This window comes from Chanodichthys erythropterus, chromosome 10 (assembly GCF_024489055.1).
Source record: "Chanodichthys erythropterus isolate Z2021 chromosome 10, ASM2448905v1, whole genome shotgun sequence".
Classification (NCBI taxonomy): domain Eukaryota; kingdom Metazoa; phylum Chordata; class Actinopteri; order Cypriniformes; family Xenocyprididae; genus Chanodichthys; species Chanodichthys erythropterus.
This window is the reverse complement of record NC_090230.1, coordinates 58143537-58168544: the sequence shown is the minus strand read 5'-3', so window position 1 is coordinate 58168544 and position 25008 is coordinate 58143537. Positions and strand designations below refer to the sequence as shown.

Here is a 25008-nt window from a genome sequence, read left to right as displayed (position 1 = left end):
GCTTTCCTTCATACTTGTTTGCATTCCTCACCATTATCCCACTCCTGCTCCTGATCCCGTGTCTGACCCTGTTGTTAAGCTTGAAACAGTCCTTGAAGCTCAATCAAAATTTGAACCCATTGTTGTGCTGGCTGCTCCTCAGCTCAGAACAAAATGTGCAAGTCTTTCAGACCTTGAGCTAATCATTCAGTTTGTGAACGAACCTTTGTTTGACCCACATTTGTCCCCAGTGACAGAACCTTGAAACCTCAGTCACATACCTCAGTGGACTTTACCCCACTGGTGGATCACACCTACTCCTTTGACCAGACACTGTCATAGCTTGATTCTTCTGATCATAAGTCTACACCTCAAGAGCAGTCACAGGCCTTGCCCCAACTTGTCAGCAACATTCCAAGCATGGTCTGGGATCCTCTACTGTTACCACCTGAACCAATTGCTGTGAATGTTCCACAACAGTCTCTTCCTTTCATGTGCTCCACCAGTTGAGTTACAGCAGTCTGTGCCAGTCAACCACCAAGCATCTAGTAAAATACAGTCTAGGCCAGAGCTAACTTTACCAGCTGATTTGATCCATACAAGCACCTACTGTTGATTTACAACAGCCAGCATCTGATGTGATGCCACCATGTTCCCCTTTAGCTACTGGCTGCTCTTGGCCTTTCTCCAGACATATTACTTCAAGAAGCCATGTCTTTGTAAGCTTTTCCATTTGTGGTTTTAGGTTTCTGGTGGTGGGGGCCCAAAAAAGGCCAGGGCTAAAGAGACAACTAAATTGCAGGAGGTAACTTTACCCTGCCCAGCAATATTCCACCTAGAGCTGTACTCTGTGAAACTTTCAATCTCGCACCGGAATGCTTGCATGGTAGTCGGAGTATTGCGACTATCCTCAGCCAAATCTTGAAATTGTCTTGAAGGACAGTCTTGTGGTGTGCATGGACTTTTTCTACCACCTGTTGTGTACATGGAGTCCAGCATATGTCACCAGAGAGAAGTCTGTCATAGAGGTCTTCACAAGTCCATTTAGATCTGAAAACCCGAGGTCTGACCCAAACCAACCTGTCTCCAGATCGAACTCTCTTCCAAGGAAGTAATACTGTAAGCTTTCCAGGGCCCACTTAATGACAAGGCACTCCTTTTCATCTGCAGAGTAGTGAGTGTCCCTTGGCAACAGCTTATGGCTGAGGTAGACAACTGGCCTCTCATTTCCCTGGTTTCCCTGGACCAGGAATGCCCCAAGACCTGTAGCAGGGGCATTTACCTGGACCAGGAACCTTTGAGTGAAGTCGGGACTTTTTAGGGTTCGGGTCGATTTGGGTCTAGTCAAGATTTTAGGACCCAAGAAGACCTCTAGTCTGTCATTGCACCAGAAGAACGAGTTATGATGTTTTGATTTAAGAATTACGAGGTAAATTGAGAAAAAAAAGAAGAGAGAAATGCATGCACAAATTAATTGTTCACAAGAAGATCAATAACATGGATTTAGAAAATGGATAGGGTAGATTTTCATTTAAAGCCAATTTTGATTATATCAACAAATGGTTCTTTAACAGTTCTAAAATCAGTATTTTTTTTTTCTTATTCAGGTTGAAGAGAATAGCCTTGTAGAGGAAGAAGCAGAACCTCCTGCTACAGACACACCTGACCTAGATGAGATTCCTGTTGATGATGAAGAGCCTGTTATTGAGGAGACATCCAACATAGAAGTTACTCCAGCTCTAACCTCCGATGACATTGACCTTAAAGTTAACCAGGGCAAGTTTCTTTTTATATGTTCATCACATAGGAAACCTAACTGATATAACAATAGTTCATTGATCAAAAAAAGAAAAAAGGACTTTTAATAAATGTAAGGGAACTTTTAATAAATGTATAGGTTTTTCATGCTTGCTTTGTGTTTCAGATATTGATGGGCTGATCACCCAAGCACTGCTCACTGGAGATTACGAAGCTGCTGTTAATCTCTGTCTCCATGACAACCGAATGGCTGACGGCATCATCCTTGCTATTGCTGGTGGTCCTGAGCTTCTGGAAAAGACTCAGAAGAAATACTTCACCAAAACTCAGAGCAGAATTTCCAAGGTGAGGTCCTATATTACCAAGGGCTGGGCATTGGCACAAATTTAATGTTTCGAATCGATTTCGATCCACAAGCATTCGATTTCCTTTTGATTCAGTATCTCTCAACTTATGCTGTAGAACCACAGGGAACCCCAATTGGTGAATTACTATTACATCAAAGGTTACAATGAACCGATTTGTGGGGTACTTATATTTAAATTACACATAAGGACGTTTTTGTATTATAATTATAATACATTTTTAATGACAAAATTGTGTTTCTAATATATATATTTTTTTTAAAATATAAACATTTTAAACCATGACAGATTTATTCAAACACATTAAATACTGAAGAACAGGTAAAGTAAAAATACAATAAATATGCAATATAGTGGATATATTTAGCAAAATGCTCCTCTCTAGAGTTAGTTTTTCTTGCTAACTAACAAGCTTTGAACATTAAATGACTTTTCTGAGGTAAATGTAACATTACATGACATTGTTTACAAGCTGTTTTACTGACGTCTTCGAGTGGTTGAAACACTGAAACGCTTTTTTCTAAGATTGATTCTTACTATTTAAGAATCAATATTGGTTCTTCAAAATGTGAATCGAGAAATCATTATTTTCCTAGTTCCCACTACTGTTCTTCTGTACTTTTTATAGGAGTTATGAATAATAAAAGAGATCTGTCCTTCTCATATATATATTTTTTTGTTTGGATCAGACCAAGAATCAGCCCCTTGATGTTTCCTTTTAATGGTTTTATAGTTGATAAACTATAAACTTTTATAGTTATAGTTTTAATATAAAATATTTATGCAGACCTCCAAAACATGAAATAATATGGGTCAATAATTGTTAAATTTTCACTTCAGGCTCTCAGATGTGTTCTGAATGTTTAATATTGTACTGCTACTAGTGTAACCTGAAAGAACTTGTAGTTGATCTTTTGAATTATCTGAAATGCATATCTTGAGATTTTCTAAATTAATGTAGGATCTAAATGTATTTTAGCTCATTAGTGCCGTGGTGATGAAGGACTGGTTGGAAATTTTGGAGACATGTGACCTCCAGAACTGGAAGGAAGCTTTAGCTGCAGTAATGACTTACGCCAAGCCAGAGGAGTTCTCCTCACTATGTGGTGAGTCTGCTATCTTTTCCATGTGTCAAAAGATTACATTACAATTAGACATAATGATTGCTGGTTTGATAAGGTCAAACATTATATAATGAACTCATGCAATGCTACATGGCTATGATGTCAAAATTAGTGCTAGCAAGCCACCATTTCGATCCTGCATGTAAATGCAGCTCAGAGTCACTGGACGTGTCACGGATTGATGATGTAATACTCATAATGAGTCTTCTTGTGTTTGTCCATTTTTAACTGAGAGACTGTCACTTTCCCCTTTTGCTTGTAGACACTCCTCCGTTCAGTTTAGTTTTTTTATACATATAATACAACGGGTGATTTCCCCAGAGTTTTACATGGTCCAAGGTCAATATTTACACCCATTGTTACAAATAACTTTCAGCTTTATGCTACACACCCACATTATAAATTCTCCATGCATATATGCAGTTTAATAAAAAGTGACATTTTAATAAGGTAATTTTGACTGGATGATATTTTGAATATATATATATATATATATACATTATATATATCATCCAGTCAAAATTTAACTATTTTATTTTATCAGCCTTAGTTTTGGTTCATTCAAATATTTTCATGGGTAGTTTTGTGCATTTAATGTTTGATTGTACGTAAATGATTGTTTCTCCTGCAGGTCTGCTGGGCTCCAGGCTGGAGGCTGCTGAGGACGTGGCGCTGCAGGCTCAGGCCTGTCTCTGTTACATCTGCGCAGGCACAGTAGAGCAGCTTGTCGCCTACTGGGCCAAAGCTCAAGACTCCTACAGCCCACTGTCACTGCAGGTGAGACAGGACTACAGGAACCCACTAACACACAACTGTTTTTATTGGGCTTGATTTTTATATATATATATATATATATATATATATATATATATATATATATATATATATTTTATTTATTTATTTATTTATTTATTTATTTATTTATTTATTTATTTATTTATTTATTTATTTATTTATTTATTTATTTATTTATTTATTTATTTATTTATTTATTTATTTATTTATTGTTTGTGTAATGAAAGCAGTATGAGCATTGGAATATGAATAAGTTGACTGATTTAACTGTATGGTCATCATCTGTTTGTAGGAGCTGGTTGAGAAGGTGGTGGTCCTGCAGAGAGCTGTGGTGAAGGCTCAGGGTGGTGTTTCCCCTGATATGGGTGCGCTGCTGGCAGAGAAAATGAATCAATATGCCAGTCTGCTGGCATCTCAGGGCAGCTTACAGACTGCCATATCTTACCTGCCCACCAACACTGAGCAGGTAATCATTTTATTATATTGGGGGAAAAAAAAACTTAAGCTAAAATGAAAATATAAAAATAAATGCCAATTCAGAATATCAGTTAACACTACAGTAGTATATAAATAATACTAAAATAACTCTGTGTTGGGTAAATATTTAAAATATAATACAAGGATTTTTTGGGGCATTTTATAAAACTAAGCAATGTTGCTTGATTTGAATGTGCTTTATGAGGTTAAGTTTCCTGAAGAATTTGTATTTAGAGTAATTTTGTTACATTTGACAGCTTTGGTTACTTTAAAACTCTATTTGTATGCATCAAAAATGATCACTGAATCACTGTCACATGCATAACCCATAAATATTTTGAACTGAAAATCATTAAAAGGTGTAACTACTACTCACATTTTGTATATTTATTTAAATTAATAATTGAAATTAGTTATGAATTAAAAATAAGCTACATGCACAGGGTTTTTGGAGTACTCATCATGCATTTTGCGACATTAAAGTGAACAAGTAATTGATTTTTAGTTAACATTAATGACAGTGATTATGAGACCCTGAAACTGTCGAAATATAGTGGAATTGAATCTCATAAACATTGGCCTTTCATGCACTTTGGGGCACTATTCATTGCTTTTTTAGATTATTTCTATAAGGTTTAACATCAGCTTGTGTATTTGGTGCTTTTTTTTTTTCCTTCCTTGTAGGTTGCTGTGCAGCAGTTGCGAGATCGTTTGAGCAGAGCTCTGGGGCAGCAGCAGCAGCAGCCTGTAGCCGCGGTGACTGGAAGGCAGAACATGCACCAAACGGTTCCTGCTGCTGCACCCGTGCAAACATACACACAACCTCAACCTCCACAGGGCCCCTCACAGCCTGCTGTGCCTCCTCAGTATTACCAACAGGTACAAGATACACTCACATACAGCTGAGAAAAACACACGCAGGTACATTATTTGACTCGCCAGTGGCCACCCAGTGGCCGATACCAGCGTGTGTTTGTGTTTGTGTTCAGGGTAGATCTGCCACTACTGTCACGTCCTGGAGTAACCAAACCCCAACAGCTCTGCCCAGTGTCCCTCACCAGCTAGTGCCTGCCGCAGACCCGCAGGTACAGACACAGAGCTGTGCCCGCGCTGCTCACACTCACAGATACAGACTCTACATACCGCATGAGCAATGCTTTAGGGCTGCTGAATTTTCAAATCGTTCATTTTTTGACATTTTCATTATTGGTCGATCTCTAGTCGAGTTTGCTCCATGTGAACTGTATTTGGGTACAAACAGTAATGTACCTTTTCTAGTTTATTCCAGTGGCCTCAAGAGGCTTCCATTTTTAGGTGCAATTTTACTGTTTCCAAACTGTGAAACAGAGAGAAAGAAACTCGTGTCCGTGTCTGTCTCTCTCTCTCTCTCTCTATATATACACACACACACACACACACACACACTGTATATATTAGTGCTGTCTGTCAAAGCAATTAATCTCATCTAACATAAAAATTTGTAAATATATATACATGCATATATATTATATATTTACAAACTTTTATGTTAGATGAAAATAATTGCAATTAATCAATTTGACAGCATATATATAGACATTTATATAAAACTTTTTTGTTTTGTTTTTACTTTATTAATAAGTACTATTTGTATTATTAGAGTTGATCTCATTTTTTTTTTCATCCTTTTTCCAGAGTTTTCAGGTATGAAGTTTAAATGCTTTTCTGTGACTTCCCTTCATTCATACATTTATGCATTTGTTTTATTACAAAAATAATAAATTTCTTTCATCAGTTTTTATGTTAATAGCATCTAATGTAGAGTTTCACCTACCATATTTTGCATTGTTGAGATAAAAACAACAACACACAAGTCGTTGTACTAATGAACCAATGAAGTAATGAACTCGGTGTACTAATGAACTTGTGCTCACATACATCTCTCATTCGACAAATCCAAATGTGTGCGCTTTGTGCGTTTTGCATGCTTGCCGTTAATTGCATTATACAAGTTGCTTTGGAACATAAGTCACAGCACATTTCGATGATTAAAAAAGTGACTTATTTTGGAAAGTATGGTACCACTGAATGTCCATCACTAGCTACCTTCTGCAAATAGTCCGACTGGCTACTGTGGTGTGATGTTACTCCAGTGTTTATGCATGTAATAACTTCATATCACTGATAATCCAACCTCCTTTATTCCCCTGAAGCAGTGCGGTTGACAAAAACCCCATTCAACATTAAGATTCCTGACTGTGTCCTGCATGTTTGTGTGTCCTGACTGTGTCCTAGCAGCTGGACAGATCCTCAATTGTTGTTTTTTTCCTCAAGGACAATAATTTTCAAATCCTTCACATATATTTACATGATTGTTAAATATATTTTTTGCTGAAGCTGTTTTCCATAAAGCCAGAGTCAGAAGTCACAGTATCCTGTTTTCACAATAGAAAGTCGATGGTTTTTAAAATCAGTCTGGCAACATGTTTCTGTATGTCAGAAAACATGTATGGAACACTTATGACAGGAGTAGCTAGTTCTTTGTGTTTGTGTAAAGTAGGGCTGCACGATATATCGCATGAGATTGTCACGCACATTTCGTCAGTAAAGCCAGTTCCCTGATTACCGCTAAATCACCATCACCTGCTTTCAAATGTAGCGGCATTTAATAGACAGAGCCGTAGATCACTGACAAGCCACGCAATATCGCGTTCATATCACAGATGAATCGCCTTCGATAATGAACGCGATATTGCGAGTGACAATATCATGCGATATATCGTGCAGCCCTAATGTAAAGACAGATAGGCGATTATCAATATTGGCTGGCAGATGCACCCTTGTGTAAACAGTAACATGCTACTGCATATTGCATTCAATCTAGTAACCAAGTGCAATAATAATATGTTGTACATATACACACCCATTCAAAAGTTTGGGGTCAGTTTTTTTTTTTTTTTTTTTTAAGAAATTATTACTTTTATCCAGTAGTAGTGACCCATTCAATTGATCAAAAGTGACAGTAAAGGCATTTATAATGTTACAGAAATTTCTATTTCAAATAAATTCTTTATCAAAGAATGTACTTTATTATTTATCAAAGAATCCTGAACAAAATGTACAGTGGTGTGGAAAAAGTGCTTGCCCCCTTCCTGATTTTTTTTTTTTTTTTTTTTGCATGTTTGTCACACTTTAATGTTTCAGATCATCAAACAAATTTAAATATGAATCAAAGATAACACAAGTAAACACAACATGCAGTTTTTAAATGAAGGTTTTTTTTATGAAGGGAAAACAAAATCCAAACCCACATGGCCCTGTGTGAAAAAGTACTTGCCCCCTAAACCTAATAACTGGTTGGGCCACCCTTAGCAGCAACAACTGCAGTCAAGCATTTGCGACAACTTGCAATGAGTCTGTGGAGGAATTTTGGCCCGCTCGTCTTTGCAGAATTGTTGTAATGAACCACCGTGAACCACCTTTTTAAGGTCATGCCACAGCATCTCAATAGGATTTAGGTCAGGACTTTGACTAGGCCACTCCAATGTCTTCATTTTCTTTTTCTTCAGCCATTCAGAGGTGGACTTGCTGGTGTGTTTTTGATCATTGTCCTGCTGCAGAACCCAAGTTCACTTCAGCTTGAGGTCACGAACAGATGGCCGGACATTGTCCTTCAGGATTTTTTGGTAGACAGCAGAATTCATGGTTCATTTATCACAGCAAGTCTTCCAGATCCTGAAGCAGCAAAACAGCCCCAGACCATCACACTACCACCACCATATTTTACTTTTGGTATGATGTTCTTTTTCTGACATGCTGTTACTTATACACCAGACGTAATTGGACACACACCTTCCAAAAAGTTCAACTTTTGTCTCGTCAGTCCACAGAGTATTTTCCCAAAAGTCTTGGGGATCATCAAGATGTTTTCTGGCAAAACTGAGACAAGCCTTTATGTTCTTTTTGCTCAGCAGCGGTTTTCGTCTTGGAAAGTCCCAAAGCTTTAGAAATGGCTTTATAACCTTTTCCAGACTGATAGATCTCAATTACTTTCTTTCTCATTTGTTCCTGAATTTCTTTGGATCTCAACATGATGTGTAGCTTTTGAGGATCTTTTGGTTTACTTCACTTTGTCAGGCAGGTCCGATTTAAGTGATTTCTTGATTGCGAACAGGTGTGGTAGTAATCAGGCCTGGCAGTAATCTGGCTAGAGAAACTGACCTCAGGTGTGATAAACCACAGTTAAGTTATGTTTTCACAGCACTTTTTCACACAGGGCCATGTGGGTTTGGATTTTTTCCCCCTTCATCATAAAAACCTTCATTTTAAAAACTGCATGTTGCTTACTTGTTATCTTTGATTTCATATTTAAATTAGTTTGATGATCTGAAACATTAAAGTGTGAGAAACAAGCAAAATAATAAAAAAAATCAAGAAGGGGGCAAGCACTTTTTCACACCACTTATTTATACAAAAAATATGAAGCAGCGCAACTGATGATAATCAGAAATGATTCTTGAGCATCAAATCAGCATATTAAAATGATTTCTGAAGGATCATGTGACTGAAGACTGGAGTAATGATGCTGAAAATTCAGCTTTGATCACGGGAATACTACATTTAAAAAAAAGAAAATAAAAAATAAGACGATCTGCTGAAGTTCAAACTGAGCATCAGAATGTGGAAGAAAGCTGATTTAAGTGACTTTGAATGTGGCATGGTTGTTTGTGGCAGACGGTTTTTAAGAAAGTGCTGATCTAATGGGATTTTCACGCATCTGTAGGGTTTACAGACAATAGAACAAAAAAGAGAAAATATCCAGTAAGCGGCAGTTCTGGGGGTGAAAATGCCTTATTGTTGTCAGAGGAGAATGGCCAGACTGGTTCGAGCTGCTAGAAAGGCAACATCTTCTGATGGCTACTTCCAGCAGGACAACGCACCATGTCACAAAGCTCAAATCATCTCAAACTGTATTCCTGTAGTAAACTGAAATGGCCTCCACACTCACCAGATCTCAATCCAATATAGCACCTTAGGATGTGCTGGACAGGAGATTCAAACAAATCTGCAGCAACTGTGTGATCCTATCATGTCAATACGGACCAAAATTTCAGTGTAATCTTTCCAGCACCTGTATTTAAATATTAGTTTATTTAAATAATAATAATATTACCAAAGATTAATTAATACTGTAACAAATGTATTGCTCATTGTTAGTTAATGCACTTAATAATGTTAACGGGACCTTATTATAAAGTGTTACCAAAAAAGTCTTGGTGACCCCCAAACATTTGAGTGGTAGTGTAGTATAATAACATTAAATAGGAAAAAAAAAATGCAGATTTGCACATCCTGTGTTGGTGGCAGCCTGGATCATTGGATCACGCTGTGACAGAAGGCTCTCTCTAAATGCATATCTGTCTCTTTCATTCTGTTCTCAGGCCGAGTCCACGCCTCCAACCTTTGGCCTTCAGTCTCCAGTGACTGCATTCGTACCTTCCTCCACTCCATCCATGTACTCTCAGCAATACCAGAGTAAGTCTACAGAGACAGTAGGTCATGTATATGTTTTACCAATAGGAAAATGTTTCTTTTTACTAAATGAGCATAAATGGCTTCATTAATGTTTCTTGTCTCGTCATATTCAATTATGAATTACATTAAATAAATCACATAATTGATTTGGGCTGTTTTAGATTCAAAACAGTGAAATTTGACAGTTGAATACTTTGCATCACTAGATATAACTGTAGGTTGTTTATTACATTTGTGTCATAAAACAGGTGTAAAAAATAAATGTTTAGCTATGCCTTCCCTCTCACTCTTTCACCGTTAAACTGAATTTTGCTAGAATTCATGCTCTGCTTCTGTGAACAGTAAAGCTTGCCTTTAATTTAATTGGCCTCATTTACATTGATGGGCGCTCTCTCAACAACGGGCTCCGTCACCAATTCAACACCCTTTATCGACCAAAAAGCTGCTGTCGGGGGTCTGACTGAAGAATTTCAGTGCGACACTTCAGTATTAGCCATGAAAGAGTGGCCAATGGCCAACCACTGTTCCAAATCTCATTCTCTCATTATGTAGTAAGTGGGGTATTACTGATTTGTTTTGTCATAGAATAAACGTGAAAATATCATTAGCTACAGACTTTATGTCAGGCAAAATCCCATTGAAAAAATCCCAATGACTTCAGGATGATTGAACTGAAAGTGTTAAAATGCGAACTCGTTTTTCCGGGGCAACAAAAATATATCATCCCTGGTGCACTCTATTTATTTCAGTTCTATGCAAATGCAGCTTTTTTTTCTTTTAAGTTTAATTTTTTCAATTAATATTTTATTTTGGCTATTCAGTTACTGCAAACTATTTTTAATAGATTTAGTTCTTGGGGTGGATCATTTTGTCTTGGTCAGTGGGCATCTGTCTGGAACACCCTTGGAAGTGCTAAAACACAGCTAGGCTAGATCATAGCGACACTCGAATCTTGTTATTTTTGGAATTCCGTTTGTCTCCACCAGTGTTGCAGAAATTACATACTTGAACTACAAAGTTTAAACTTAAGCAGTGCATGATGATTTTTTGTAAGAATGCTGTATACTTTCTGCATTAACCTTTTGCTAGTGTATGTATTCAGTTGTATGTTGACTGTTAAAGATCATTTCACTAGTCTTTTTGAGAATTAACTGAATTAATTAATATTTGCATGCTTGTAACTGGCTGTAATGTGAAATATCTCTATAAATGACTAACTGCATATGCCTATTGTCTCCTCTTCCTCATAAACTTTAGACTATCCCCCTGTTCAGCAGTTCACCCCTGCTGCCGGGACACCCGGCATCTATCAACCTGTACCCTACTCTTCCTCTATGGCCTCTCCTCTTCCTCCTCCACCTTCATCCTCTGCTGCTGCTGTCTATCCGCCACAGTTCATGCATCCTGCCTCCTCTCAGCCAGCACCACCTCCTATGGTTTCTGGGCCTCCTCAGGGAGGTCAACCTTTCTCTCCTCCACCTCTGTCTTCTGGAGTGTCTTTCCAGCATGGTGGGCCTGGGTCGCCCACAGCTTATCTTCCTCCTCCAGTAGCCAGAGCTCCAGGTACTCAGAATGAACCCGCACTGATTCCTGCCTCCCAGAGAACAGGTCTGCACACAGTACTAGCTCTAAAACATACAAGCCATGGTTGATGAAACTCATCAGTCAGTATATCGTACACCAGGGATGGACAACTCCGGTCCTGGAGGGCCAGTGTCTTGCAGAGTTTATCTCCATCCCTGATTAAAAACTCACCTGCCTATAACTTTCTACTAATCCTAAAGACCTTGATTAGCTTGTTCAGGTGTGTTTGATTAGGGTTGGAGCTAAACTCTGCTGGATACTGGCCCTCCAGGACCAGAGTTGTCATCCCTGCCATACACGCACTACCTGTCAAAAGTTAGAATTAGGAAAATGGGTTGTTTTTGTTGTCAAAAGAAGTCACTCACCAAGGCTGCATTTATTTGATCAAAAATACAGTAAAAAAAAAGGTCAATATAGTGAAATATTACAATTTAAAATAGCTGTTTTCTGTGTGAATAAATTGTAAAATGTAATTTATTCCTGTGATCAAAGCTGAATTTTCAGCATCATTACTCCAGTCCTCAGTGTCACATGATCCTTCAGAAATCATTCTAATATGCTGATTTGCTGCTCAAGAAACATTTCTGATTATTATCCATGTTGAAAATTGCTGAAAGCTCACAGGAATAAATTAGTTTTTTTTTTTTAGATTGTAATAATATTTTACAGTATTACTTGTTTTACTGTAATTAGAGCAATTGGTGTTACTGTTAGACTTGCAGACTCATTTAAACAGCTCTGACTGGCCGTCAGTAGATTTGGATAGTAGATGCTGTGGAATAGTGGAATGCTGCAGTTTGCATTTTCACAATTACTTATTCACAGCAGCTATAATCAAAATCAGTTATTTTATTTCAATGAATAGTGCAGCCCTACTCATACCGTTAACTTATGCTTCATTCTTAATCCCAAAGAAATGACAGATTTGATATTTCTGATCAAAATACTGCATCAAAATGCATTTAAAGGATTATTTCACTTTCAAATGAAAATTTCCTGATAATTTACTCACCCCCCATGTCATCCAAGATGTTCATGTCTTTCTTTCTTCAGTCGAAAAGAAATTAAGGTTTTTGATGAAAACATTCCAGGATCTTTCTCCATATAGTGGACTTCAATGGACACCAAACGGTTGAAGGTCAAAATTACAGTTTCAGTGCGGCTTCAAAGCGTTCTACATGATCCCAGACGAGGAATAAGGGTCTTATCTAGAGAAACCATCACTCATTTTCTAAAAAAAAAAAAAGAGAAATTGTTTTAACCATAAATGCTTATCTTGAACTAGCTCTCTTCTTCTTCTCTATTAGAATAAGTGTATTACTGCCCTCCACAGGTCAAAGTTTGAACTATATACTTGCACTAGCATATTGTATATGACAATTTAGTTCAAACTTTGACCTGTGGAGGGCAGTAATACACTTAGCAGCATCTACACTGCCAGAATTCTAATAGAGAAGAAGAAGAGAGCTAGTTCAAGATGAGCATTTATGGTTAAAATGTATAAAATGTTAACATTTTTTTTTTTTTAAAAAAAGAGTGGTTTCTCTAGATAAGACCCTTATTTCTCGTCTGGGATCGCATAGGACGCTTTGAAGCTGCACTGAAACTGTAATTTTGACCTTCAACCATTTGGGCTCCATTGAAGTCCACTATATGGAGAAAAATCCTGGAATATTTTCATCAAAAACCTTAGTTTCTTTTCGACTGACAAAAGAAAGACATGAACATCTTGGATGACATGGGGGTGAGTAAATTTTAATTTGAAAGTGAACTAATCCTTTAAAAACTGTTCTGTGATGTGACACGCTCCATTTAAAACTAATTTCAGTATTTAGTTGATTCAAAATTTTATCTTAGCAACTTTTATTACCTCATATTAATTAAAATACTACATGGATATTTGTACAAATGCAATTGCTATTACTGCAGGGCTATATTTTAAATAGTACAGACAAACAGCTGATTAAAAGTGGTGATCAGTTGAGTTGTACACAACAGTTAAAAATGGTTACAGTGGTCACAGTTACTGTTCATTATGTATTTATTACATGTTGTTTATCACATTTTATTATTTTTATTACATGTTTATTCATTTAAATTTTAAATTTTCATGTTGATTAAAAATGTTTTTGGACAAGTTATGCGGCAGCTACCTTATTTATTTACAGGAGGATTAAACCAAGACTCAGACTGGTCTTTGGAAGGTGAATTTATAAAGAGCGTTATAACAATCTAATATGGTGGACCATAATTGTCTATCTCAAATTATTAATGAATAATTTTCTAACAATCAGAGAGCCAGAGATGTATATTTTTTTTTTCACATTGATGATTTTATGTTTCTAAAATGTATTAATCACTAATTCAGAGGTCATTTTTTATGTAATGATAAAAATAAGCAATCATTTTGCTCTGCATTTGCATGGTAAGCAATGAAGGTCAGTCAGTGGCAACTTCCAAAACCTCACTCTGGCTTTTTTAGCTTATACTTTTAAATTAGCCCCACAGTAGCTGTGATTAAGAAACTGAAATTGCATTGAAAATTAATTTTGAGAGTTAAAGGTATAGTTCGCCCAAAAGTGAAAATTCTGTCATCATTTACTCACCCTCAATTTGTTCTAAACCTTTATGAATTTCTTTCTTCTGCTGAACACAAAAGATATTTTGAGGAATGTCAGTAACCAGTTGATGGGCCTTATTGACGTCCATAGTATTGTTTTTCCATACTATGGAAGTCAATTGGGCCTGTCAACTGTTTGCTTACCAGCATTCCTCAAAATATTTTTTTTGTTCAGCAGAAGAAAGAAATTCATAAAGGTTTAGAACAAATTGAGGGTGAGTAAATGATGACAGAATTTTCATTTTTGGGTGAACTATCCCTTTAAACAGATGTCCACCTGGCATTAGCCTCTCAGAGGTACAGCAGGTTGGACAGTGCAACACCACCAACTGAAATCTAAAATGAGAAGATCTGTTTTGTTCTGCTGCAGGACCTCAGAATGGCTGGAACGATCCCCCCACACTCAACAGAGCACCCAAAAAGAAGAAGGTGGGTTTGACTGAAGATTGTCTTGCTCTTAATGTACATGCATTTGCCTTTATTTCAAGAAAACATTCCCTGTTTTTGGTCTCCAGATTCCAGACAACTTCACTCCACCAGCACCCATTACAGCACCCATTATGACCCCTCTAGGCGAACCTCAGGTCCCTGCTGCCCCAAGTATGCAGACCCTTCAATCGCAACAACAGGTTCCAGATCAGCATGTGGGCCCAACAACCTTCACCCCCATCCAACAGCAGCCACTGGGACCCCCAAGCAGAAATCCCAACATGCCTCAGGTTAACATGGAAGGTGCACCTGGAGCACCAATTGGAGATGTCATAAAGGTATTAATTTATGTAAATTAAAAAAAAAACCTGTAATGCTAACCTGGAAATGTTTGTTGAAAACATATCAGTGGTAATATGCTTTGTGTTTTACTGATGTTGCACTCTATTTTGTGGTCTCTCTCAGCTACATCAGTCTATACCCACTGAGAAGATCACCAAGAAGCCAATCCCTGAGGAACACATGGTCCTGAAGACCACATTTGAGGGACTGATCCAGAAATGCTTGGCTGCAGCTTCAGACCCGGTTTGTTTACAGTGAAATGACACTAATTAAATCTCATATTTCATGATTTCCTGTTTTCCCAAAGCTATAGAAACCAGTAGAGATGTGCCCAAAGCCGAATACCTTATTTGGAAAGGCTTGGAAAATGAATAATGCATTCTCCGGAGTCCCTAAAGGGACGTGGTTTGGCTTGCTGCAGTAGTCTGTGATACACAGTAATTTTGATAGAAATAAAAACTATTTAGTTGGACAACGGACACTACAATTATAAACTGAAAGCATCTGCTCTGCTCCCTACAGCACGAGCGGCAGGAGTCAGATTTCACTTATCACATGATAAAAAGAGAGTAAAGAGAGATGACTGATGGTAAAGGATTTGGTGCACAACAGATCCTGAGCATCATTATCTATGTTTCCATCCACCTATTTTTATGCACATTTTGCTTAAAAAACAAAACAAAACTGGAAATGCCAAGATGAGCATAATAATTCTAAAAATGCACAAAAAAAAAAAACATGCACTCAAGTCATGCGCATAGACTACAATGGAAACACATTCATCGGATAAATCCCTCGATGAACATCAAAAACCTCAGGTGACTTTGCCTCAACAGTGGATATGATTGGATAAATGGACTAACCAGCATCTAAAGTGTTGATTTGATCATTTTTGAGGCAAAGTCTGTCTTCAGAATGATTTGTTTAATTCCCTCTGAAAAGCGTCTCACATGATTGTGTTACCAAACACCAGCATCTGAAGGCAAGAGAACATGACAGTGTTTGTGTTTCATCTGCGCGCTCTGACGCAAGTTATTTATGATTGAGGAAAAAAGACTTCCATTTTTATTACTGATATTTTTCTCCTATTTCCCTGGAAGTGACAATTTTGTTCTCTTGATCACATGGGATGGAAACGCTGCTAAAATGTTTAATGCGATATTCAAATTTTGCGCACGAATTAAATTCGCATCTTTGAAACACAGCTAATATTGACAAATATATTATCTTGTAAAATGTGTGGTCAGTACCACCGCACCCGATACACAGAGTAGGCCTGATCGCGAATTTGAAAGTGAAATATGAGCGTGCATTCAAAATCAATTTAAATATCCAGCATTTTAATAGCAGCTCCCTGATGTCTGCAAATTAAATACAGTGTAATATAATTGTGAGAGAACGCAAAAGCATTGAAATCATTATTTTCCTCCCAACACATCTCATCCCCATGTCCCTTTAGGGGCTCAGTAGAATGCATTATTTCCTTTCCAAATAGCTAATGCTAGACTTCACAAGTGCTAGTGAGTTATCCTTGTATACTATAATAATGTGATTCCTGGTTTTACTAAATACATTCTACATTTTTATATATAAACTAGCGAGAATATTGTTTATAAAAAAAAAAACAACACTGGCCAAACAGTAGACATCTATAATATCAGCCATCAAAAATAGTTCTCTGTACCAGCCATTATACACTACTAATTTTTTTTATGTTTTTGAAAGAAATTTTATCACCAAGGCCTATTTAATCAAACTAGTCCAAACAGTAATATTGTAGACATTAAATGGCTTTTTTAGAGGTAAATGTTTTGACATCTTTCCATGGTTGATTAAACAAAGTTTGAAGAACATCTTTTTTTAATTGATCAATTTTGATCAATTTATTGTGTCCTTGCTGAATAAAATGATCAGTTACTTCAAAAACAAACAAAATAACTTCCCAAATTTTTAACCATAGTGTTTATTATTATTATATTGGTTCATTTCATTTTCTCATACCATTTCTATGTAGTTTGTCCATTTTTTTTTCGTACTTACTACTAAATGTTCTAATAAATACATGCAATTTGTTTTATTGCAATTTTATTGCAAGTTTTTGCATAACCTTTGCATAAGTGAATACTCGCCAAGACCAGCATTTTTACATTATTTTGTGTATTTGACTGTTTAAACGTAATAAGCAGTGAAAAACAACTTAAGTACTGAGAGGCGGATTTATGTGCACACACTTTGGGTGTGAGCAAAAAATTTGCACGAATAAGTAAAATTATGCATAATATGTGCATTTCCAAGCTGATATTCAAGCCCTGTAACACCAACAATATTCATCCGGAGCAAATGAAATGAGTGAGGGAGGAGAGACGGGTTTGTGAGTCAACTCGCTGTCGGAAAGATGAGAGGGCAAGAAAGCTCAGCTGGATATTCTGTGGAAAATGAGTATTGAAAGCATTTCAGATATTTCAGCATCGATATGTGCTGAAAAAAACAATATTTTTGACAACACTACATTGCACTTAGTTTATTATTTCAGATGCCTTTTCTGTTGTGTTCTGTGGTGTTGTTTTCACAACAGATTCAAACATACATTAAATAAGATATCACTAACAGGTTAAGTCAAAATATATGAATATATAATAAAGTGCACATATTTATCAAAATGCTCTTCTATAGAGTTGATTTTTCTAGCTGACTTATGAGCTATAAACATTAAATGCATTGCAAAGGTAAATGCAACATTAAGCTGCTTTAATGACGTCTTTTTGCGGTTAAAACACTGAGTGATTACGTGAGATACAGTAAGTTGTACTGTATCTTTCAACATTCCTTCTGATTTTCATTCATTTTTTAGTGCTGAAGTAGTAATAAAGAGGAAAAGATGATTAGCTCACATGTGCTCTGATGATACAAGCTAGTAACAATAACAAAAATTTAGATGTACACTTTTTATGCACAATATTTATTTTTCAATGAAATTTTTAAATACAATATTTACTCAATTCACTAATAAAAATATTTGAAAACAAAAATTGAACTAGAGTAGATACCAATCCATAGATACCATCTCAAAATAGACAAATACAATAATTGAAAATTAGATTTACCAAATAGAAAAAGAATATTATTTATTCCAACTCCTTCTAAGAAAAACAGCATATTGATCAGCACACAAGTTATCAACAACAATAATAATGTTTGATTGCATGTTCTTTTGCAACTTCTGTGTGTCCATTTTCAAATTCCCCAGCATTACAAATAACCAAGTTTTTCCCCTTCATCCTAACAGCAAACCAAGAGGAAGTTGGATGATGCTCATAAGAGACTTGAGTATCTCTATGATAAGCTGAGAGAACAAACAGTGAGTATTTTACTGTTAACGAAATCCAGTCAGTGTATGCTAATACAGTGTTGCACGGTTTCATTGCGACAGTAATCACAAAGCCTCTAAATTAAAAAAAAAAAAAAAAAAAGTGGCAGCAGTATTTTTTTATTTTACTGCCGTTGTTTATATATTGTAATTGGTGCATTGATTTTTCCAATGGTTTGGTTGAGACACAAACTTAGATGCCGTTTGTATGTCTTTCCAGCTATCTCCAGCTATTGTAGGTGGTCTTCACAATATGGCCCGCAGCATCGAGTGCCGCAGCTACACCGACGGACTCAACATTCACACACACATCGTAAGCAACAGCAACTTCAGTGAGACATCTGCCTTCATGCCAGTCCTGAAGGTGGTGCTGACGCAGGCCAACAAACTGGGTGTTTGATGTCCGCTGTCTCAATGTGCGCACACAAACCAACAAGTATTCTCAAAAAACCCTCAAGCCATCATTCCGCAAGGACCAGTTGTGCATATATTTTGCCAGTTTTAACAGATTTGGTTTACAGTCACGTTTTGTTTATTTGTTTATTCTTTTGTCTTCTTAATATTCTTCGTTTCATGTATTTTAATGTTGTTATTACATATTTGTAATCATGACAGAGCAGAGTGCAATAGGGCTTTCCCCTTTTATGTCTCGAGGTTTAATGGTAATTTAGCTTCATAAAATGAAATGCGTTTTATGCTTTAAGTGAAGAATAGTCTAAGCAGCAAGCTAATTGTTTCCAGTGCACCGTGCATTATTCTTTAGTCACACCATTCATTTGGCATTATTATTATTATTATTATTATTTTATCTTCCATTTTTGATTATCACGATTATCTCCGCTCCTCTCCATTTCAATTTATTTTCTGGAAATCTTCTCTGATATCTGATATGGCATTTCTGCTGATGAAGCTTGGATGTGGCAACAAAGTAACATGGTAAAATATTTGCAATTATTATTGATTCAGTGTGGCACTCGTACAATTGGAAATTTAGAATTAAATTTTGATTCATATTTGTGCCATAATAATGCTGCCTGTCTTTATTGTGCGTCACTACGTTTTAAACATCTTTTCAGATAATGGATCCTACTTCTGATACAAAGGGGCAAAAGAAACAGGATTGAAGTGTAGAAAAGAAAAAAAAGGTCAGGCTACAGTAAAGGGGAATATTATTTTTATAATAATCTTTTCTTTTTTTAAATCACAGTCTCAGCTAGCTGTCAGCTGCACAAAAGTTTTAGAGGCTTGCTCTAAAATGTTGGGGTTTTTAATGAAATCTATGTACTGTCTCAATAATTGAGGTTGTACTGTAAATCTGATGACTGTTTTGTTGTTTTATTAAAAACAAATTGAGACCGCTGGTTTGATTCTTTTTTTTTTTTTTTTTTTTTTTTTTTAAAAATGTTTATTTTATGTTAAATTCATAAAATGTACGTAACCGTTTTTACTACAATATTCATATTCTTTACTATTATGCCAACCTAATAATTTTATTAGCAAACATCTAATTAATTCACCAACACCTTAACAGGAGTTTACTGTACTTTCAGATGTGAATAATTTATACACATACTGAATATACTGTATATACACATTTATTTCCCTTTTAATTTCCTAGTAATGAGGACATCTTTGTGTGTTCTCTAAAGGAGTTTTTGTCAGATTTAGCTCATTTCTGGGTACAAATTTGTCCCCAAATTATGGCTGATATGCACACACATTTTATAATCCAACTCTATACTGGTAAAGTTATTTCCTCCATATTTTGGTTTTATTTCTCTCTCTCTTTCTCACCACACTTTCTCAAGCCATATGTCTGTTAATACCCTGTGCATCACTTCTCTGTGTTCAGTGTTATCTAGGCTGTTATTAACATTGCATGCAGTCGCACAGCATTACTAAAATACAGTTTGACTACTGTATTGTACTGTATATTTCTGTCAACTTATGTATTGTTTGGCAGTGAAAGTAATGCAGTGCTTCAATGCTGTTAAATGAATAGATGACGACGGTATGAATGTTTTTATATGAGCTAGATGATCATTAGATCACATGCAGAAACAAGATTGTTACACTTTTAAAACGACAGAGAGCTTAAGTTAAATTAAGCCAGCATATCCGTTTTAAAGGGGCTCTATGTAGGAATGACACCCAGTGGTTGAAATAGGTACTGCAGTCCAAATTCAAAATATTGTTTGACCCGCCCCCTCATTCAAAGACGCGGGTGGCCAGCTTGACACGCAACGAGGGAGTGCAATTGACAATGAAAGCTGAGGAGACTTACACAATGTAAGTTGATGAGTTGATTTATCTGTGTTTTAATATGCTGTCGTTCATAGAGATTTTTAGATGGATGCAGAGGCTTTTTAGGTTGGGTAGAATCTGCGATTCTCTGACCCAGTTTGTTTGCTGGTTTTCATGGCTGCAATACGCAGTGTTTTCCGCCAACTGGCAAACTGTGATGTCAAAATACTATTGGATAACTGACAGCACAACGGTTTCGCACAGACCAAAACAAAGACAGACAGAGCAACTTTAAAATCCTGTCATGGGACCTCTCCATAGTTCTTAGGGCTCTTTGAGGCCCTCCCTTTGAGCCGCTTACGATGCTTTTGGGAAACGCTACCCAGTTCACCACCCTTTATTATACAACTTAACAGGGTGGAACAGCAAGAAGGTCCCTGGTTTGAGCTCCAGGTGAGTCAGGAGTCCTTTCTGTGTAGAGTTTGCATGTTCTGCCCGTGTCAGCATGGGTTTTCTCCAGGTGCTCCAGTTATGCAGACATGCAGGTTATGTGGATTGGACATGCCAAATTGGCCGTAGGAGTGAATGTGTGTGTGAGTCCCTATTAATATGAAAAATTAATTAACATCTCAATTCTCACTATTGGATAGTATAGCCACACTTGAAACAAGAATACACTTTTTTTTCTACCACATCTTTTCCTTCCCTTTGCCTCTCTATTAATGTGCTTGGACACAGAGCTCTGTGACCTCTCAATGACCTTTTGTGTCTTGCCCTCCTTGGGCAAGGTGTCAGTGGTCATCTTTTGGACAACTATCAAGTCAGCAGTCTTCTCCATGATTGTGTAGCCTACAGAACTAGACTGAGAGACCATTTAAAGGCCTTTGCAGGTGTTTTGAGTTAATTAGCTGATTAGAGTGTGGCACCAGGTGTCTTCAATATTGAACCTTTTCACAATATTCTAATTTTCTGAGATACTGAATTTGGGATTTTCCTTAGTTGTCAGTTATAATCATCCACATTAAAAGAAATAAACATTTGAAATATATCAGTCTGTATGAAATGAATGAATATAATATACAAGTTTCACTTTTTGAATGGAATTAGTGAAATCAACTTTTTGATATTCTAATTATATGACCAGCACCTGTATGTGTGTAGTCAGGGCTTCAAAGTGCATGTAGAGGTCATGTATTGTGGCCTTTCTAGCGAAGGTCTTATTTTTTGTTTGCTTACTATTTTCCACTCTTCAGCACCATTTATTAGGCTAATCGAGCAGATCTACTAGGACTGAGAAAACCTCTTTCATTACAGATTCATGTCTGTCAAGGTAACGTTAGTTTAAACAAAATATACATTTTACGATTATTATTAATATTTTCATTTTGATGCAGCGTTGTCTCACAGATTTCAGCTCTCTCCAAAGCGAGTGAACTCCCTCTCTCACACACGGTGAGAGAGAGCCATGGCCGCCATGGCCCCCTGAGCTAACTGCACCACCATCTGAGACCAGGGTGCCCACCCTCCCTCACTGGTGAATTCTGTTGGGCACAAGGTCATGCCTTCCGGGAGGGAGGTAGTACTGTCACGAACACCTGTGACCTCAGAACTTAATTTCCCATAATCCTTTTGGGCTTCCACCTGCACACAATCCACCATCACCTACACCTGATATCAATCACCCTTATCAGCTCCACACTGTAATGGCCTGCACAATACCCTCCATGGTTGTCTGGTCTTGTCGTTCTACCTGAATTCTTACCTGATTACTTGCCTGCATTACACTTATATGTGTTATCCTCTTCTCTACTCGTCCATTTTCAGCCATCAGCTTCAGTCATCCAGTCCAACCACCGCAATTCTTCACCACATAAAACAGATAAGAACTGTAATCCACCACCAGCATTACTGCAATTACCTCTATCCCAGTTACTCATCTGCTGCTACAATTGCTTGTTCTATGACATTGTGTCAATAAACCTCTTGTTTGTAATATTACCTGTATCTCTTCCTGACTCCGAGTGGAGGTTTACTATTCTCCATTTTTTCGCCAAAGTACTTCACCGGAGACAAGACAACTAGCCTAAAAACAAACTTCAGTCACATGAATGATTATAAATAATTCATGAAGTTTACCGTATACACTACGTGGAAAATAAAAATATCTTGAAGTTCATTTTTATATGTTAGGTGTATTCCATAAAAATAATTATTTTTCTCTCTTTTTAGTGTTGATTGTCATCTGATTGTGATCAATCTAGCAGTCATCCTGCATGTCTGATCTGCCATGTTCATAACATACTGATTAGTCAGAAATCATTGATGAAAAATCAATGTATTTCAATTTGTACAGACATATGCATTATATGATATTCAGGGATGCCTTTTCTTTTTCTCCCCGTTTGTTTTTGAGTCAAAAGCTGCTACACTCAGGGCCATGCACAGGGGGGTGCCCTGGTGGCTAGAGCCACTGATTCCACTAATCCATTCTGCGGTTTCCCCCTAGCTTCTCAGTTAACAAAATATCTGCGTAAGGCTGCACGATTAATTGAAATAAAATCGAAATTGTGATTTTGCTTAAGCCGGGCATACACTGTGATTTTTGTGCAATTGTGACATTCTTGCCTTGTTTAATGTTTCTTTGTTTGTCTTGTGTATAAGCACATGGCTCTGTCTTTGTTTGTTTGCCACGTGCTCTTCTTGTCCCGCCTCCTTGTTTCCTGTTACCACGCCCCCTTGTTTAGTCCTCCTGTAGTCCTCATTTCACTAATTGTGTTCATCTGATTCTCATGTCCTGTTCCCTTTATATTGTGCCTTCTTTCCCTCATGTTCTTGCTGGTTTGTTGTGTGTGATCTTTTTATGCCTTGTGTTTTGCCAAGCCTAGTCTTGACTTCATTCTCTTGATAGTTTTTGCTCCAATCAAGTTTCAGGTTTTTGTTGTATTTTTATCTAGCTTTATTTTTTGGGCCAGTGCTGCCAATTTAGCAAATTTGTCATTAGATTTAGCGACTTTCCCGCCCCTTTTGAGATTTTTTTTTTTTTTTTTTTTTTTTTCCAAAGCCTAGCAACAAATCTAGCAACTTCTTGGACAATCCGCTTCTAGATTGTGACTCGCTCACTGATCTATATTTATATCAATAGTCTCATCACCAAGGGTGCTTCTCAATATCCCTCCTTGTTTCCTCGGTCCTCCGTCCTCCATCCTATGACCCGGAAACCGATCAAGCTCAGCCATCTTGAAGGACATCTCAATTCTCTAATTGCATTAGAGATGGGAGGCAAGGAATGAGGAGTGAGGAAGCTTCCTGAGGAGTCATGAGCGAGGATACAGGTGCATCCTTTGCAGAAGTCCTTCTCGTCGAGAAACCTAGGGTGCTTCTCAATTCTTATTTGCGCATCCTTGTTTCCTTTCCTCGCGTCTTAGCTCCACCCCTTCAGGACTCGAGGGAAGGAAACGAGGAAAAGACGCGAGGACGGAGGAACTGAATCAAGTAAAATGATATATCCTCACTCCCTTTAGCGTCACTTCAAAGCGTAATCAGCTGCGCATGAGGGATCTACCCATATGTTGTTAAAGTCTGGTTATTAAAAAAATATAATAAAGCAAGATGCCCCATTGAAATATGTGACATGTAAAGTTTATTTAAACTGCATACATTAAAGCATACATTTAAATTATTGTGACAGATATGAAGGGGGAGGAGAATTTATGCGTGCGTTAGGTTTCTCGAGGAGAAAGTCTTCCGCAAAGGATGCACCTGTGTATCCTCGCTCATAACTCCTCGGGAAGCTTCCTCACTCTTCGTTCCTCACCTCCTCGCGGTGCAATTAGAGAATTGAGATGTCCTTCAAGATGGCAGAGCTCCATCGGTTTCCGGGTCATAGGATGGAGGACGGAGGAGTGAGGAAACGAGGAGGGATATTGAGAAGCACCCCCAATGCACATATAAGTTCTCCTCCCCCTTCATATCTGTCACAATAATTTTAATTTATGCTTTTCTTTTGCAGTTTAAATAAACTTTACATCTCACATATTTCAGCGGGGCATCTTGCTTTATTAATATTTATTTTTTTAAATAACCAAACTTTAACACCATATGGGTAGATCCCTCGAGTGCAGCTGATGACACTTTGAATTGATATCATTTCCTTTCCTTAATTCCTCTGTCCTCACATCTTTTCCTTGTGTCCTTCGCTCGCATCCTGAAGGGGTGGAGCTAAGGAAAAAAGCATGGAAAGGAACCGAGGATGCATAAATAAGAATTGAGAAGCACCCCAACTGTCAAGCCTGGTTCTCTGAGCCGCTGCCTCGTCTCCATCATTGGCCACGGGGCATGTCTAGAGGGTTGGCACTGGCCCCCGCTGGAATATGAATATGATTTTTGAGCCATGGGTTGCAACAACACTGT

The 25008-nt window shown here is 37.3% G+C and overlaps 1 protein-coding gene across 6 annotated transcripts in view; it reads left to right on the top strand.

Annotated features, from left to right (window-relative positions):
- Positions 1 to 19714, top strand: part of sec31a (SEC31 homolog A, COPII coat complex component) — a 29983-nt gene extending 10269 nt beyond the window's left edge. The window contains exons 14-28 of one of the 6 annotated variants that reach the window (XM_067398370.1): positions 1587 to 1755; positions 1904 to 2082; positions 3082 to 3208; positions 3858 to 4003; positions 4314 to 4487; positions 5183 to 5377; positions 5488 to 5583; positions 9919 to 10012; positions 11270 to 11575; positions 13765 to 13800; positions 14587 to 14645; positions 14732 to 14983; positions 15111 to 15230; positions 18274 to 18345; positions 18575 to 19714. In XM_067398370.1, the coding sequence (XP_067254471.1) occupies positions 1587 to 1755; positions 1904 to 2082; positions 3082 to 3208; positions 3858 to 4003; positions 4314 to 4487; positions 5183 to 5377; positions 5488 to 5583; positions 9919 to 10012; positions 11270 to 11575; positions 13765 to 13800; positions 14587 to 14645; positions 14732 to 14983; positions 15111 to 15230; positions 18274 to 18345; positions 18575 to 18754 (2205 nt within the window). In that variant the 3' untranslated portion in view covers positions 18755 to 19714. Of the gene's footprint in view, positions 1 to 1586; positions 1756 to 1903; positions 2083 to 3081; positions 3209 to 3857; positions 4004 to 4313; positions 4488 to 5182; positions 5378 to 5487; positions 5584 to 9918; positions 10013 to 11269; positions 11621 to 13764; positions 13801 to 14586; positions 14646 to 14731; positions 14984 to 15110; positions 15231 to 18273; positions 18346 to 18574 lie in introns of all 6 variants that reach the window. The other 5 variants (XM_067398368.1, XM_067398372.1, XM_067398371.1 and 2 more) reach the window with 5 other exon arrangements.
- The last annotated feature ends 5294 nt before the right edge of the window (positions 19715 to 25008 follow it).